Consider the following 12,094-nt stretch of genomic DNA (forward strand, 5'->3'; position numbering starts at 1 on the left):
ACTGCTCTGCCCGTTGGCCTCTCCCCGCAGACGTTCCTGGACGACAGCGGCTCCTTGACCTGGGAGATCTACTACTGGATCGGGCACGAAGCCACGCTGGACAAGAAGGCCAGCGCGGCCATCCACGCCGTCAACCTGCGCAACTACCTGGGGGCCCAGTGCCGCACCATCCGGGAGGAGATGGGGGACGAGAGCGAGGAGTTCATCCAGGTACCTCCCCCCTCGACCGCCCTGACCACCCTCCCTCCCTGCCTTCCTCCTCCTCCTCCTCCTCCTCCACCCACACCCCCACCCTCTCTGCAGCTGCCAGCTCCTCCACACAACCCCATACAGACCAATCCACCCCGTACAGACCCCCCCCTTCCTTCCCCAGCTGTCCCAGGACTGGAGAACTGAGCAGTCCCCTGCAGCCAGTCCTCGCCCTGCCGGGAGGGAGGCAGAGAAGCCTTTTGCTGCGAGCCAGCCGGCTCCTAGCTGATCCCTTGTCCCCACCCCTAGGTGTTCGACCACGAGATCTCCTACATTGAGGGGGGCTCGGCCAGCGGCTTCTACACCGTCGAGGATGCGCAGTACATCACCAGGTAGGGTGCCGCAGGGGAACCGGGGGGTGCACTACTGGCCACAGCCACCCTCTGCGGTGCTGCGACTACATAGCGTGCAGGCACAGAGAAGCCGCCTGACCAGAGCAGAGCCACGGCCCGTCAGGTCTCTGGGCCCAGTCCGTCTCCGCACCCATCCACGGGAGCCCGACCATTGTCCTCAATGGGAGCTGGTTTGGGCACTCCGGTCCTGGACACATGTCCACAGGACGAGCTTCTCCAGGCCCTCTCTGTTCCCCTAGAGCAGGAGGCCTCATGAATAAAGCGGCTGTTACCATGGGTGCCCGTGACCCACGGAAAGGTCTAAACCCGGCTGGAATCCGACAGAGCGCTTGGGGTGTTCTGTTATCCTGTGGCAGAGAGTTCCAGAGGCCAGGCCACCCCTCGATCCATTCTGAGCCCGTTGCTGCCCAGTCCTGTGGGGCGCAGTGTCCCCCTCGTGCCCCTATGGGGGCAGGTTCTCCTCAGGCGGTGGGCTCTCTTGTGACTTCCCCCCCTTCCCCCCCGCGTACTGCGTGTCTTTGCAGGCTGTATCGCGTCTATGGGAAGAAGAATATTAAGCTGGAGCCCGTGACGCTTAAGGCTGCTTCGCTGGACCCCCGGTGAGTGCGGAGGGGGATTGGGACGCTCTGCAGACCCGCGGCACCCAAGTCCGTGCCTCTCGTGCGGTGGGGCAGGGGGACTGGCCTGCCGGGATAGGCGTGGGGACCTGCAGACCCCCGTCCGGCAGCAGAAGCTGCAGGGATCGTAGTGATTCAACTCGTCTGGACCGGAGCCTGCAGTGTTAACGCCGGGGCGGCAGGCGGGAACGCCGCGTCGGGCCCCGCGTGCATCGGCAGAGGCTCTCGTCACCGCCCTGGGTTGGGACTCGGGATATTCGGCTCCATTCCCTGCTCTGAACAGGCTCCCCGGGCGACCGCGGGCGAGGAACGCGGCCTGTCCCGTCTGGGCAGTGGGGCTGCGAGCCCTGCCCTGCCTCCCGCGGGCTCAGGGGTAAACGCCTTCGTTGCCACGAGGGGCTCGGGTGCTGCGATGATGGCGCAGACCCCTCCAGAGCTCGAATTGCCCGCCCCTGCCGGCAAACCAAGTCATTGCTGTGCGTGTTGGCAGCCACTGGGCCAGTAGCTCTCTCCTGTCCCCGCTCTCCCAAGCAGCTGCCAGCTGGGGGGGGAGGGGGGGTGTTTCTGCCACTGAGTTCCCATCACAGCTCTTGGATTCAGCCATGCACCACGCTGACCCCTCTTCTCTGCCCGCCCCCCCCGGCTTCAGGTTCGTCTTCCTCCTGGACAATGGCCTTGAGATCTCCGTGTGGAGGGGGAGCCAGGCCACGCTGAGCAGCACCACCAAAGCCAGGTAGCGTCCGCAGAGGGGCAGCCGGGAGGGGGCATGGCAGGGCCGGAGCCAGCGGGCGCTGACACTAGGGGGCGCCGAGGGCGCTCTGCCCCCTTCCGCTGCTCCCGCTCCAGCAGCACCCGTGATTGCCACACATGCCAGCCGGGCGCTCGCCGGGCCCGCCGGGTAAAGCCTGCTCCAAAGCCCGGGAGGATGTGAGAGGCATCCGCTGCTGCTCTGCCATCACAGGGCCTGGCGACCCCCACGCCGCCTCCTGCAGGGCAGGGCATCCCCCGCCCCCTGGCCTCCCACTTGCCATCACAGGGCACGGCGACCCCCTGCCACCTTCCCTTCCTCCTGCCATCGTGGGCCGGGTGGCCCTTCCCCCACACGCTCACCTGCTGACGCAGGCCCGGCCTGGTGCCTCCTACTGTTCTGCCAGCCCCACCTGGCCCCAGCAGCGCCCCTGGCCTGGGATCTAACTGGAGTCTCTCCGGCCCTCTCCTCTCCCCCAATCGTCCCGCACAGGCTATTCGCTGAGAAGATCAACAAGAACGAGCGGAAGGGGAAGGCGGAGATCACACTCCTGAGCCAGAGCCAGGAGCCGCCCGAGTTCTGGGAGGTGCTGGGGGGCCAGCCCGAGGAGATCAAGGCCAACGTCCCGGACGACTTCCAGCCAGCCAAGCCCAAGCTCTATAAGGTGGAGACCCCTTCCTGCTCCGCATGCCCCCCGGGGCAGCCTCTCTGTGGCAGAGGGGTGCCCGTGCCCTGTGACTGGGCTCTGCCTCGTCTCTGGCCGCCCCCCCTCATCCCTCTCCTCTCTCCTCGGCTCAGGTCGGCCTGGGGCTGGGCTACCTGGAGTTGCCCCAGATCAACTACAAGCTCTCGGTGGAGCACCAGAAGCGACCCAAGGTGGACCTGCTGCCGGAGATGCGACTGGTATGGCAGGGTGGGGCAGGCCGGAGAGGGAGGGGTTCATTCCACCAGGCTGTGTGCCATAGGCCGTGCCCAGCCAGGGTGGAGCTGTGCCCGCTGAGGCAACAGGGGCTGGGTACGTGGATGGAGGATCTGAGATTTGCCGGCCCTCTACCGCCTCCTCCCCCTGGCCCTGTTCCCACCAGGCTCTGGAGCAGGAAATGGCCTGGAGTTCAGGCCCTGCTCGCAAACTTCTCCCTATCGCTTCAGGAGTGGATGGTGCCCCCGAGCGGGAGAGCCAGTCCCTGGGGCGGGGCCCCCGTCTCCATCTCCAGCCCAGTGGGAGGTGGGGACTGTCAGGAAACCCCGTCCTTTTCGGAGCGGGGCGGGGGGCATCAGGGAGGGGATCTGAGCTCAGGCCCTGCTCCCAGTTGGAGGATGCTGCCAGGGCCTGGCCCTGAGGCAGGGCGAGGGGCCGGGCGGCTCTTGCTGTGCAGGAGAGTTACCTGAAGGTGCTGGGCTGGCAGCCTGTACGGCTCCCTCCCCCTCCTGCTTAGCCCCCAGGTCCTGCTCTGGGGTGGGGGGAGGGATCCCTGCAGGGGGCAGCCGCCCCGCCCGCTCCATTCCTCCTCTCCCGGTTGCTCCGCAGCTCCAGAGCCTGCTCGACACCAAGGCTGTATACATCCTCGACTGCTGGTCCGACGTCTTCATCTGGGTGGGCAGGAAGTCCCCGCGCCTGGTGCGGGCGGCGGCCCTCAAGCTGGGGCAGGAGGTGTGCAGCATGCTGCACCGGCCCAAGCACGCCATGGTCATCCGCAACCTGGAGGGCACCGAGTGCCAGGTACGAGGGCGCTGCGGCCCGGGCTCACCTTGCCCCTCGGGAGCAGCCAGGGGCGCTGTGCTGGGACTGGCTGGGGAATCCGGGTCTGGCCAGCTGCCGCCCTGGGGTGGCCCGACCGGTCTGCGGGGTGGGAGACGGTGTCCGTCGCGCTTCCCTTCTAGCCGTGCCGGGAGGGAGCCCCCTGGGAGAGGCTGAAGCGCCCCATGCCGGCGTGTCTCTCCTCCCCCCCCGCTGCAGGTGTTCAAGTCCAAGTTCAAGAACTGGGACGACGTGCTGAAGGTGGACTACACCCGCAACGCGGAGAGTGTGCTGCAGGCCAAGGGGCTGGCCGGCAAGGTGAAGAAAGACGCCGAGAAGAAGGATCAGATGAAGGCTGACCTGACGGCGCTGTTCCTGCCCCGCCAGCCCCCCATGGCCCTGACGGAGGTACGACGTGGGGGTGGGGGGGTAAATGAAAGACCCTCGGGGGAGTCATCTGGGCCCTTCCTGTCTGGGTAGGGATGGGCTGGGACCTTCTCTGCCAACGCCAATGCAGCTGCCCTAGGCTCCCCCTCCTGAGTCCTTGGGCACCAGCATTGTGGCCCTCCAGCTGGCCATGGGGCAGCCAAGGCTGGGGTGGGAGAGAGAGGGGGGGGTGGGCTGGGGCTCTGGCTATACCCCGGATCTCTCCTTATTTGGGAGGGGGTGTGGGGAAAAGGCCATTACAAGCCCCCCCTAGGACTGGCCCCAGGGTCCCCTAGGCTGCCATGCAGAGCGCTAACTGCTAGGCCAGCTTGCCGCCCATTGCAACATCCTCCTAAGTGTGCGCGTCTCTTGGCGTGCGACACAGGCGGAGCAGCTGATGGAGGAGTGGAACGAGGACCTGGACGGCATGGAGGGCTTTGTCCTGGAAGGCAAGAAATTTGCTCGCCTGCCCGAAGAGGAGTTCGGACACTTCCACACCCAGGATTGCTATGTCTTCCTGTGCAGGTAACACCCGCCCCTACCTTCTCTGGGCAGCTCTCGCCCCCCTCCCGCCGCCCCCTTTCTCAGCTGTCAGAGCCCCCGTCCCTCAGGCTGATCCTCTGCCAGCGGCCCCCCCAGCCCCCAAGTGAGCATGGCATGGGGCTGCTGGGTTGGGGAGGCCAGGAGAGCTCTGGGATATGGTGGGACTGGGGCTGCCCTCCCCCCACATCACTGGGATCCCCACCCCCTATGCTGACAGGTACTGGGTGCCGGTGGAGTACGAGGACGAGGCGGAGAAGAAGAAGAAGAAGAGCGGTGGCAAAGGGGATGGAGAGAAAGGGGAGGAGGACGAGGAGGAAGAGGAGGAGAAGCAGCCGGAGGAAGACTTCCAGTGCATCGTGTACTTCTGGCAGGGGCGTGAGGCCTCCAACATGGGCTGGCTCACCTTCACCTTCAGCCTGCAGAAGAAGTTCGAGAGTCTCTTCCCTGGCAAGCTGGAGGTGAGCTGGGAGCCTGATTTTTTTTTTTTCCCCCCCCCCCCCAGGGCCCACACCATGAGCTGGGAGCCTGAGCACCGCCCCCCCCACCACCTCAGCTCTCAGGACCCAGACTAGGAGCCCCAAGGCCCCTGCCCTATATATGCTCTCCCATGGGCTGGGAGCACCCCTTCCATACAGCCCCATGGCCATACCACAAGCTGGGCTGTAGCAGGCGAAATCCCATTCCCCAAGGCCATCTAATCTCTGCTGCCTGGGGCGGGACAGGACATTACGCGCCCGTCTCCCAGCTGCAGGGCTCAGCCTTGGTGCCAGCTCCCAGGACCCTCTGGGGGCTGCTGCCCACCCAGGGGGGGCCCCTCGAGCTGCCCTGAAGTCAGTGTGACACACAGGTGCTCCCGTTGGCTGGGGCAGGCGATGCCGACCTGCCCTGGCTAACAGCAGAGGATCCAGCCTGGCTCCTGCAGGAGCCCGTGAGGGTGACGCAGGCCCAGCCCCGTCCAGCTGGTGGCTCAGCCAGGTGGCTGGAGCATACGGCTGAGCCTTCCTGGGGTCAGGCGGGCTCCTGTGCTCGCCTGCAGGGGGCAGCCGGGGCAGGGTCTCATTTGCATGTAGGTACAGTAGCTCCTCGCTTAACGTTGTAGTTCTGTTCCTGAAAAATGCGACTTTAAGCGAAATGATGTTAAGCAAATCCAATTTCCCCATAAGACTTAATGTAAATGGGGGGGTTAGGTTCTAGGGAAATTTTTTTCACCCGACAAAAAACTATATACACACCCCGTATAAGTTTTAAACAAACAATCGAATACTGTACACAGCAATGATGGTTGTGAAGCTTGGTTGAGGTGGAGGAGTCAGAGGGTGGGATATTTCCCAGAGAATGCCTTACTGCTCAATGATGAACTAGCACTCGCTGAGTCCTCCAGGGTTAACACATCGTTGTTAATGTAGCCTCACCCTCTACAAGGCAGCAGAAATGGAGGGGGGGGAGACAGCATGGCAGAGAGAGACAGACACACACCCTGTGTGTGCGAGAGAGAGAGAGAGATGGGCATTGCCCCTTTAAGTACGCTGACACCACACTCTAAGTACATTGCCTTTAAAAAGATCAGGAAGTTGAGACAGCAACTGTGGCCAGCTCTCTCCGTCCTGAGCCCTGTTGTCTCCCCCCTGCTCTATATGGAGAAGGGGTAAGCGGGGGGGCAGGAGCAGGGGGGAGGGGGACACCCTGACATTAGCCCCCCTCTGCCCCCCCCCTGCACAGCAAGCAGGAGGCTCCCGGGAGCAGCTCCAAGGCAGAGGGCAGGAGCAGCACGTGGCAGTGGGGGGAGGGACAGCTGAACTGCCGGCAATTAGTAGCCTGCTGGGCGGCTGCCGCACAGGGAATTTAGGGGAGCGGGGACCTGATGGGGGGGCTGCCGGCCCACCCTGGTTCCATGCTCCCACCAGCCAGCTCCAACGGGCTGCTCTTCCCAGGGCTGCCCGGGGGGGGGGCAAGTGGGGCAATTTGCCCCAGGCCCCACAGGGGCCCCCACGAGAATATAGTATTGCAACTATTTTTTTATGGAAGGGGCCCCCGAAATTGCTTTGCCCCGGGCCCCCTGAATGCTCTGGGCAGCCCTGGCTCTTCCTGCAAGCAGCGGACAAAGCAGGCGGCTGACAAACAAGGTTATAAGGGAGCGTTGCGCAACTTTAAACGAGCATGTTCCCTAATTGATCAGCAACAAAACAACGTTAACCAGGACGACTTTAAGTGAGGAGTTACTGTACCCAGCATGCTTTGCTAGCCGATGGCTCTCTGTCCCTTGATGGGTCGGCACATGTCCCAGGGTCCCCTCCGAGTGTGAGTGAACTCCCCGGCCCTGGACGCCTCTAACGCCATCCCCTGGCACCCAGGTTGTGCGCATGACCCAGCAGCAGGAGAACCCCAAGTTCCTGTCTCACTTCAAGAGGAAGTTCATTATCCACAAGGGCAAGAGGAAGTCCAAGGACAACAGCCTGCAGCCCAGCCTGTACCACGTCCGCACCAACGGCAGCGCCCTCTGCACCCGGTGAGAGCCAGAGGAGCTGCTCTGCTAACTGGAGCCTCCTCCTTGGAGGGGTTGAATGGGCCGGCCGTGCTGGGGTAGGTGGGGATCCAGGCTGGGGCTGAGAACTCCTCCTCCTCTTGTCCCTTGCAGGTGCATCCAGATCAACACCGACTCCTGCCTGCTGAACTCAGAGTTCTGCTTCATCCTGAAGGTGAGCATCCCTGGGGCTCGCGTGCTGGCCCTGGCGCTCTGCTGTGGGCTCCGAGGGCTAGCACAGTCTCCAGCTGGGCCCGCTGCAGCGACGGCTCACGCCGCAGCCCCGGGTCCACACGGAGCGAGGACAAGGCGCCAGAACTTTTGTAGAAGTGGGGTGGCCAAGGCCAAAGTGCTCCCCCCTTTCCCCCCCGGCTGCAGCTGGCTGCTCCAGTCGTGAGCCCGCTGCCCTTTCTTCTGGCACCACAGCAGCCCCTGGTGGGCAAAAAGTGTAATTGCAGCGCCTCCCCAGCAGAATGGATTGTTCTGCGAGGGGTGGGGGTGAAATCTGTGGGGGACATGAATTCTGTGCTTTGTTTCTTTGGTTTAAAAAGTGGGGGTGGGCATGACCCCCCCCCCCCCCCGCCTCCCCCCCGTGCCGGTGAGCAAAGAGGACGAGGTGGAGTCCTTTGAAGCTTCCTGCTGCCACCCTCCTCGTCTTGACCTTGCTCCAGCACATGCCGCTCGTGGGCATCCTTCTCGTGGCTGGTCCAAGGAGGCGCCCTGCGTCTATGGCTGCCCTTGAAGGTGCTGGTTGCCTGACACGTCCTCCCCACAGATTATGGGCAAGGAGCATCTAAGGGAAAAGAGGAATGGAAGCCTCGAGCTTGGGGGAGGAGGGTGTGGGGCAGGATCAGGACCCTGCAGAGACTGGCTGGCAGAAGAACCTGGTCGGTGTCCGTGAAGCCACGTTGGGGGGTGACCGTGGGAGCATCAAGCTGCTCTAAACTCCTGGTTTAAGCCAAAGCAGCACCTCCTTCCGCCCTTCTCTCAGCGTGATTCCCCTGTCGACGGGGACTTCATCTGCTCCCATGTCTCCTCTCCTTATGCCCGGGCTTCCCATCCAACCCAAGGGCTCTGCTCCTGTCACCCTGACCCACGCTCCACTCCCCTAGGTGCCGTTCGAGAGCACCGATAACCAAGGCATCGTCTATACCTGGGTGGGCCGGGCCGCCGACCCCGAGGAGGCCAAGCTAGCCGAGGAAATCATGAACCACATGTTCGACGACTCATACAGCAAGCAGGTGAGGCAGGACGGAGCCTCTGTGGTCGTGGGCCGGTGGCTGGTTCTCAGTGGCGCTCTATGCCAGATGGGAAAGGCTGTTCTAGCCAGCACCGGCCAGCCACTACTCTCTCTGGGGTGCAGCCATGGAGAGCGGAGCCGGGGAGAGCTCGGTCCTCTCCCTGCCTCTGCTCCCAGAACCCTAGAGCAGGAAGTGACTCGGGAGTCGACTGAAACCCTCCAGCCCCCTGACCCCTCCACTCTGTGTGCCAGGTGATAAACGAAGGGGAGGAGCCGGAGAACTTCTTCTGGGTTGGCATCGGGGGCCAGAAGGCCTACGACGAAGACGCCGACTACATGAAGTACTCGCGGCTGTTCAGGTGTGTGCCAGCAACTGCTGTCCCCGGAGCCCATGGGCAGAGCATCCGCTGGGTAGACAGGTCCCTGGCTGGTCAGGGCTCCTGCCAGCCATTCGCTGGGTGCCTGTTCGAAACACGGGCTCGCACGTCTCCTCCTCAGCCCTGCTCAGCCTGCTCCTTAAGCCACCAGGGCACCAGGGTAATCTCTGCCTATTTGGGCTGGCCCTGGGGGGAGGAGACCCTAGGCACTGTGACATGCTGGCCACTGGACTGGTAGAGCTCGGGAAAATGTTCCCCAGGGTTCGGCTGAGATCTGACAAACTCATGGCCACTGGCGCCCAGGATTTACCCTGGACAGCCGGGCTGGCCCGAGGCAGGGCACGCCCCCTCGCTAACGGCTGCTTGGCTCTCCGCTCCAGGTGCTCCAACGAGAAGGGCTATTTCTCCGTGTCGGAGAAGTGCTCCGATTTCTGCCAGGATGACCTGGCGGACGACGACATCATGCTGCTGGACAACGGCCGGGAGGTGAGTTCCCGGGGCCTGGCGCCCCCGGTGCGGAGTGGGCTGTAGCCTCATGATTGTCCTCGGTAACTCTTCTGCATCCTGCAGCTGGGTCTAGGCTCCCTTGTAGGGAACCTCTCGCTGCAACCCCAGAGAACCCAGTCTCTCCCCCAGGACCTTCCAGGGGGGCTCCTGGGCCCAGATCCTCCCACTTCTAGTGGGTGTTCGATGCCGCATGAGGCCCTGCCCATGTGGGGCAGGGGATGAGCCAGGCCTGGGTGGGCTGCAGCAGATCTGCTCTTCCCGTCTCGCGCTCTGACCAGCGCCGTCTTAACCCTGCTGTCTTTGCTGTTCCCTGCAGGTTTACATGTGGGTGGGAACCCAGACAAGCCAGGTGGAAATCAAGCTGAGCTTGAAAGCTTGCCAGGTAAGGGCCGGGCCCAGGCCTTGGGATTGCCCCCTCCCGGGGCTGGTCTGGAGCATCTCGAAAAGCTTCCCTGGCTATGACTGAAGGCTGCTGTGAAGGGAGACACTCCTCCAGCCTCTGACAGCCCCCTGGGGGTGGAGGGAGTCTACTGCCCTGGCCCATAGTTCCTGGGGGGTGGGTCCAGCAGCTTGGCCCCTTCCCCTTGAGATGCTGCAGCATCTGCCACTAGCTCGGCCCTGACACCCGCTGGGGCCTGCGCCTCCACCAGCCCCTGGGGACAGAGCTCGGCCCCTGCGGGCGCAGCGGAAGACCTGTTTTGAGGTTCCAAAGCCCCTGGCTGGGAGCACAGCAGCCCTGGCTCCCTGGGGCCTCCTCCCGGTTTGTGCAATAGGAACGGAGCAGGATCTGGCCTTGGGGGGACCAGTGCCTGAGGCCACCCCTTCCCCTCCTTTCAGGTGTACATCCAGCACATGCGCTCGAAGGCGGCCGAGCACCCCCGGAAGCTGCGCCTGGTGCGGAAAGGCAACGAGCCCCATCCCTTCACCCGCTGCTTCCACGCCTGGGGCGTCTTCCGCAAGCCGCCCGCCTAAGGAGCCGCGGGGGAGCACCTGCCCTGCCGGAGCCGGCAGCCAGCCCATGGGTCCTCCGCAGCGTGACGCTTCCCCAAGGGGAGGAACAGAACCTGCCTCTGCCCTCCTAGGGCCATCTGCCCTCCTCTCCCCCCGCTGCTTTGCTGCTGCCGCCTCTCGCGCAGGGGCTGGTTCCTAGCCGGGGGCTTGGCCCGGAGCTGCCCTTCTCCCGGAGAGACACCCCGAGGGGCGTGGGGAGCAGCCCACGGTGCTGAAGCTATGTGACTAAAACTTCCCAGCCTGGCCTGTAACATGCTGCACCTCACCTGCCCTAAGGGGACAAGGCCCAGCCCCTCCGCTCTGGTACCAGCTCCTGGCGCTGAAGAGGGGCTCAGGGCTGGATCAGGCTGGGGCCCATGGCTGTATTGGGCTGATAAGGTTATTTCCTCCCCTGCTAATGTGCGAGGGGCTTTGGGTACTTTCGGCCAGGCCGCAGCTTCTGGTCTGACCCCAGCAGGCAGGGGCACGATTTGGGTGAGAGCAGGGTGCAGGGCCTGTAGGGAAAGGAGCCAAGCCGGGGCAGGGGAGGGAACTCGGCTCTAGGCAGGAGAGGCTGGGTGCTGTTATCTGGCTCAGTGGCGCTGGAGAAGTGGCTGCAGTTTCCTGCTGAGGGAATGCAGGTCAGCGCTGGGCCAGAGCCAGCTCTCACAGCGGGGAGGGGAGCACTACGGCCAGGCAGGGGGAGCAGTGGGTGTGATATCAGCCACAAGGCTACACAAGCGCCAGGAACCTCCCGCTCTCCAGAGGGAGGCTGTGGCTGTGTTTAAAATCCCTGAAGCAGCCGGCCCCTGTGAGAGCAGCGGCCTGGTGCCAGCCTGCACCTCACGCTTTGTCAGTCCCCACCCAGCCGGGCGCTGCCTGCAGCAGCCTGGCTCTTTACCCTCATGCAAGCAGGCTCTGGGCTCTGCCTGTCAAAGGCACAAGCCACAGTTTGGTACCAGCTTCCGATTGATTTTCCAGGGGCAGTAGGTGCCTTTCATCTCCCTTCCCTTGCCCCCGTGCTCTACGGCCTACGTGCCCATGGCCATGCTGCTGTGCCCAGCCCCTGTGAGGCTGCTGAGGGCGGGAGCCCCTTCTCCTACCAGCCTGGGGCTGGTTAGAGGCAGGCAGGGGCTTTGCTGCTGTCTGTTATACAGCAAGAAGTCACACAGCTAAAGCAGGGCGTGTAACCAGCAGGGATGTGCAGACACAATCCACACAGGCCAGCACCAGCTGGCACCAGCAACTGGCCCCTGCCCCCTGCTGACCCTTGAAGGCTGCTGCTGCAGTGAGCCATGGTGTGGCCAGTGCAGGCCACTAGGGGGCACTATAACACCAGCATGGGCACTTGGGTTTTAGCACAGACTTTTTCCTGCATGCTGCAGCTAGTGGAAGCAGCTGGCTGGACCCCCCTGCCCTGCGCTAGGACAGTGCTGCTTGCAGAGCCGCAGGAGAGGGGTTAAATCCCCCCCCGTTGGCGCACAAGGTCGAGAAGCACTTTTTGCACTCTGTGCCCCCCTCACAGTGACTGTAAGTGCCAGCTCTGTGCCTGGCTGGTGCGTTCTGTATCGTATCAATAAAGATTGCACTTCACCGAGCCTGGCCCCACACGCTCCAGTTTAACTTGTGGCTTCTCTGTAACTTGAAGTCTTTAAACGATGTGCTGAGGCCGTCAGTAACAGGGAACTGTTAGAGGAGTGGGATCACGGTGCAGCAGGTCACACTACAGCAGGGGTGGTGTCAAGGCTGGATCCCCACTTTGAACTTTAGGGTTCAAATGTAGGG

General features: G+C 63.5%; 1 protein-coding gene across 1 annotated transcript in view; it reads left to right on the forward strand.

Annotated features, from left to right (window-relative positions):
• The window catches only part of FLII (FLII actin remodeling protein), a 25,955-nt gene extending 15,625 nt beyond the window's left edge, over nt 1–10,330 (forward strand). Inside the window, exons 13-29 of the mRNA XM_029911271.1 lie at nt 31–210; nt 499–581; nt 1,127–1,201; nt 1,869–1,952; nt 2,460–2,631; nt 2,766–2,870; nt 3,496–3,687; nt 3,925–4,113; nt 4,517–4,656; nt 4,892–5,132; nt 7,026–7,180; nt 7,310–7,370; nt 8,308–8,436; nt 8,688–8,794; nt 9,193–9,298; nt 9,636–9,701; nt 10,157–10,330. Of these exons, the coding sequence (XP_029767131.1) occupies nt 31–210; nt 499–581; nt 1,127–1,201; nt 1,869–1,952; nt 2,460–2,631; nt 2,766–2,870; nt 3,496–3,687; nt 3,925–4,113; nt 4,517–4,656; nt 4,892–5,132; nt 7,026–7,180; nt 7,310–7,370; nt 8,308–8,436; nt 8,688–8,794; nt 9,193–9,298; nt 9,636–9,701; nt 10,157–10,291 (2,220 nt within the window). The 3' untranslated portion in view covers nt 10,292–10,330. The remainder of the gene's footprint in view (nt 1–30; nt 211–498; nt 582–1,126; nt 1,202–1,868; nt 1,953–2,459; nt 2,632–2,765; nt 2,871–3,495; nt 3,688–3,924; nt 4,114–4,516; nt 4,657–4,891; nt 5,133–7,025; nt 7,181–7,309; nt 7,371–8,307; nt 8,437–8,687; nt 8,795–9,192; nt 9,299–9,635; nt 9,702–10,156) is intronic.
• Nucleotides 10,331–12,094: the final 1,764 nt, after the last annotated feature.

The sequence above is a fragment of the Terrapene carolina genome, unplaced genomic scaffold (genome assembly GCF_002925995.2).
Source record: "Terrapene carolina triunguis isolate 2854851 unplaced genomic scaffold, T_m_triunguis-2.0 Scaffold93, whole genome shotgun sequence".
NCBI classification, from domain to species: Eukaryota; Metazoa; Chordata; order Testudines; family Emydidae; genus Terrapene; species Terrapene triunguis.